General features: G+C 38.4%; 1 protein-coding gene across 2 annotated transcripts; it reads right to left on the reverse strand.

The window, feature by feature from the left end:
* Positions 1 to 6: 6 nt before the first annotated feature.
* On the reverse strand, positions 7 to 2,553 carry LOC116350507 (serine/arginine repetitive matrix protein 2-like). 2 transcript variants are annotated; one of them, XM_031782306.1, is made up of 2 exons: positions 2,286 to 2,553; positions 7 to 2,098 (listed from the first exon to the last, which is right to left on the reverse strand). In XM_031782306.1, exons 1-2 carry the CDS (start codon positions 2,434 to 2,436, stop codon positions 33 to 35), a joined length of 2,217 nt encoding a protein of 738 aa, XP_031638166.1. In that variant the 5' UTR covers positions 2,437 to 2,553; the 3' UTR covers positions 7 to 32. The 2 variants fall into 2 exon arrangements, with proteins under 2 accessions (XP_031638166.1, XP_031638167.1); XM_031782307.1 differs by having other exon boundaries at positions 7 to 2,095; positions 2,286 to 2,550.
* Positions 2,554 to 3,462: the final 909 nt, after the last annotated feature.

Raw genomic sequence — 3,462 nt, forward strand, 5'->3', positions numbered from 1 at the left:
TTGTGCAATCAAAAATATAGAAAAACCGTTGTTTATTTGCTGCGATTGCTTGGTGAATTGACTTTAGTTGCACTGGAAGTGGTTGGTCGCATAAAACTGCTCACTCGATTTGACGTTTTTGATGCAATGCCCTTTAAATTATTTAATTTTGAACTAGAACGTATTGCGTTTGCGCTTTTTTGACTGTTTGATTGTGATGACGATGTTGATAAATGATTTGATACGGAAACGGTGTTACGAAATGCTGGCCGTTGCGGTGAATTTGATATGGGCGGTGTTGCCGAATTTGAACTAGAAGTCTTTGTATACGATTGACGTGACGATGATGGACCGCCAATGCTTGAACCACTGCTCGAACTTCGACTGGCCGGCGTTCTTAAATATGAATTTAAACTATTGCTTCCTTTGAGTGTGGCCTTTTGTGTATTTGACGATGGGTTACTTTGTTGTTGTGCCAATTTTTTTCGCAACGATGTTTTTTCCGTGGCCGAATTTGATAAATGTCTTGCTGTTGCCGATGGTGATTGTGTTGTCGTTGGTTTAAGTCCCATATTTCGTACGGTATTTATCGAAGCTGAACTATTGAGCGATGAACGTGAACTGCGTAGACTGGTGCGTGAACCACTTCGTTCGACGTCTTGTCGATTGGCCGATATGGCACCGGTGTCAATATTTCGACGCAATGAATTCGTTCTCTTTGGAATGATGCTGGTTCGTGAATGTGGTGTTGCAACCGCACGCAATGATCGACTACGTTCTAAACTTTGACGATTGCGTTCTATTAACGATTTAACAACTGATTTCGATTTCGATTTCGATTGATTTGGACTCAATGATGCGGTTAGATGTGATTGTGAATGATCGGCTGGTTCATTACACGATGATGTGCTATCTTTTCCATCGGATACTAGGCTCTGACAACTTTGTGTCTCTTCGAAACCTTCATCGTTCAATTCATGATTGATGACCTTCGATGGGATAATTCGATCTTTTGGTGTGACAACAATTTCACGCGGTGGACTCCAAATGCGTTCGGGTGTTTCGGTTGGTGATTTTAATTTGCGAATCGCTTCACGAACTGCTTCTTGATTGATCGAACTCATGTTTCGACCATGTTTACCGATTCGTGATAGAATGTCCATTGATTTTGATTTTAATAGCATATCTTCACCTCGATCCGGTGATACATCGTCTTTGCTATTGGCAGTGACATCATGTTCGGCACTTGTGCTGTACAGAGCACTTGAAGCGGGGGGAAATACTGGAGTTGTGGCTGGCACTGTTTCAGGACTGGAATCATTTCGATCTTCGGCACCACTACTGTGATCTGTTGGTCGGCGATAGCGTCTTGTACGGCGTGCCGATGAATGTCGATCGAAATGACCATCTCCAAGCACTTCAGTTTCATTTGGTTTATTTTCGACGCTTTCGTTTGCTTTCGATTCGTCAATTGTTCGCTGATGCAATGGACGTGGTGCTTGTAATTTCTTCACTGAAGATACCATACTCGATTTATCATCGCTCATTATATTCTTTCGAACAACGGGCGGCGTTTCGATATTATCCGAATCAATTTCAATTTTATTGCTTAACGGTTCGGGCGTTTCGGCGTCTTGTGAATGGCACTTTGTGATACTTTCTCGACGTTCGGGCGATGTGGCTGTTGATTTTTTATTGGAAACCGATGGACGTATGTAAATCGAATGTGAATCACTGGTGATTCCAACTGGACTGGTATGTTTTTGATAGACGGGCTCATATTCATTCACTTCTGACGGACGACGGACGTTTATTTTCAATGGAATATCTTGACTTGTGCGACGATCCTCTTCCATTATTGATTGCAATGGTGTTGCACTTGACGATAAACTCGTTGACGATTGGGATGCACGCATTTTTTCCGGCCGAGATGAGGTGTCATCTTTTTCTTTGGACATTAAATCTTGTGTTGACTCCGAATCACCTCTTTCAACAGATGATGTGGTTGGCTTCCAATCGGGGTAGACACGTTTGTATGGCTCATTTGCTTGCGGTGGCGTTGTTGTTACTGCGGCTTTTTCTTCGGGCAATGGATCCAATTTACTACGCTCATTTTCTGCTAAAAAAAAACAAACATCATGAATGTCCTGAGTTAAATATGCAAAGAGGATACGAAACAGAAAATGAAAGGGATCTAACATGAAATCTAAGATTAGTATTTGGACAAATTCATATCTACTTGGTTCATTTTTGAAGCAAAAAAAAAAATTGGGAAAAAGAATTGTTGTTTATTAAAAGTAACAAACCTGAATCATTTTCAAATGAACGTCGATTTCCGGTTAGTCGTCTGGTGCGTCGTTTATGTTCATCGCCATGTTTTTCATCTTGTTCGTTGGCTTGCAGCCATGATTCAATTTTTTGACGCCATTCCCTGGAAATTCGTCTATTATTTTTCATCGTAGCGACACAGACACACAAACACGAACAAGTTCAGTCAATAGTAAGACACAGATTTAAATTTTTAATGACAATTTTGATTGGATTTTTTAGATTTTCTTGCAAAGAGTGGTGCAAAATTAGCCAAAATAACACAAATGTTATTAATTAGTTAGTGTTGGTGCAAAATAGTGACAATTTAACTTACTCAAAAGCCGAACTCAAAATCAAAAATAAATCAAAAATAAAGAGTCTTACGGGAGTAAGACGAACTTTTCCGCACGGTGGTAGTTGCGTATTTTATTAAGCAAGTTCAAAATAATATTTTTTCGATTTTTCAAGCCTTTCAAGCGTCGTAAAGTTCGAAACCAAAAAATATTTTTCAACTTTGGCAACGAAATATTCTTTAATTTAATAGCAGAAGTACCCGAGAAAAGATTTTTAACACTTTCATGATGAACCCATTTGTGCGGCATTTGAAAGTATTCTATTTTCAAACAAAACACTATAAAAAATATGTCTGACGTTAATTTTGCCATAAAAATTATTTTTGAAACACTTCTCATAACTAAAGTCACAATTGCATTTTTGTATGGGAGCCATGTCTATATGCTACCTTAATGGCATGAAACTTTGTACAGGTTATTTCTTTCACCAAAAAATAACATTCGGAGGGTTTGGAGAAATTTCAACCAAAATTAAGGGTACCTCCCATACAAAATATTCGTTTTTGAGCCAAAAATTGTAAATTTTGTATGGGAGTTACCCCTAATTTTAATTGAAATCTCTTCAAACTTTCAGAATGTTATTATTTTGTGTAAAAAATAGTCTGTGCAAAGTTTCGCGTCATTAAAGTAGCAAACAGGCATGGCTCCCATACGAAAATTCAATTTTTTTGTGATTTTTCCAAGGAAACTGTATCAAAAATTGATTGTATCTCAAAACTAACCTCGGATTCGGTTTTCTCGTGCCAAAAAACCCCCCAATACATATTTTTGAGTGTTTAAGTCTACATTAAGTATGACTTTTGGACGAAAATTGGACTCT

The sequence above is a fragment of the Contarinia nasturtii genome, unplaced genomic scaffold (assembly GCF_009176525.2).
Source record: "Contarinia nasturtii isolate CC-2019 unplaced genomic scaffold, AAFC_CNas_1.1 Cnas_scaffold_4209, whole genome shotgun sequence".
Taxonomy (NCBI): domain Eukaryota; kingdom Metazoa; phylum Arthropoda; class Insecta; order Diptera; family Cecidomyiidae; genus Contarinia; species Contarinia nasturtii.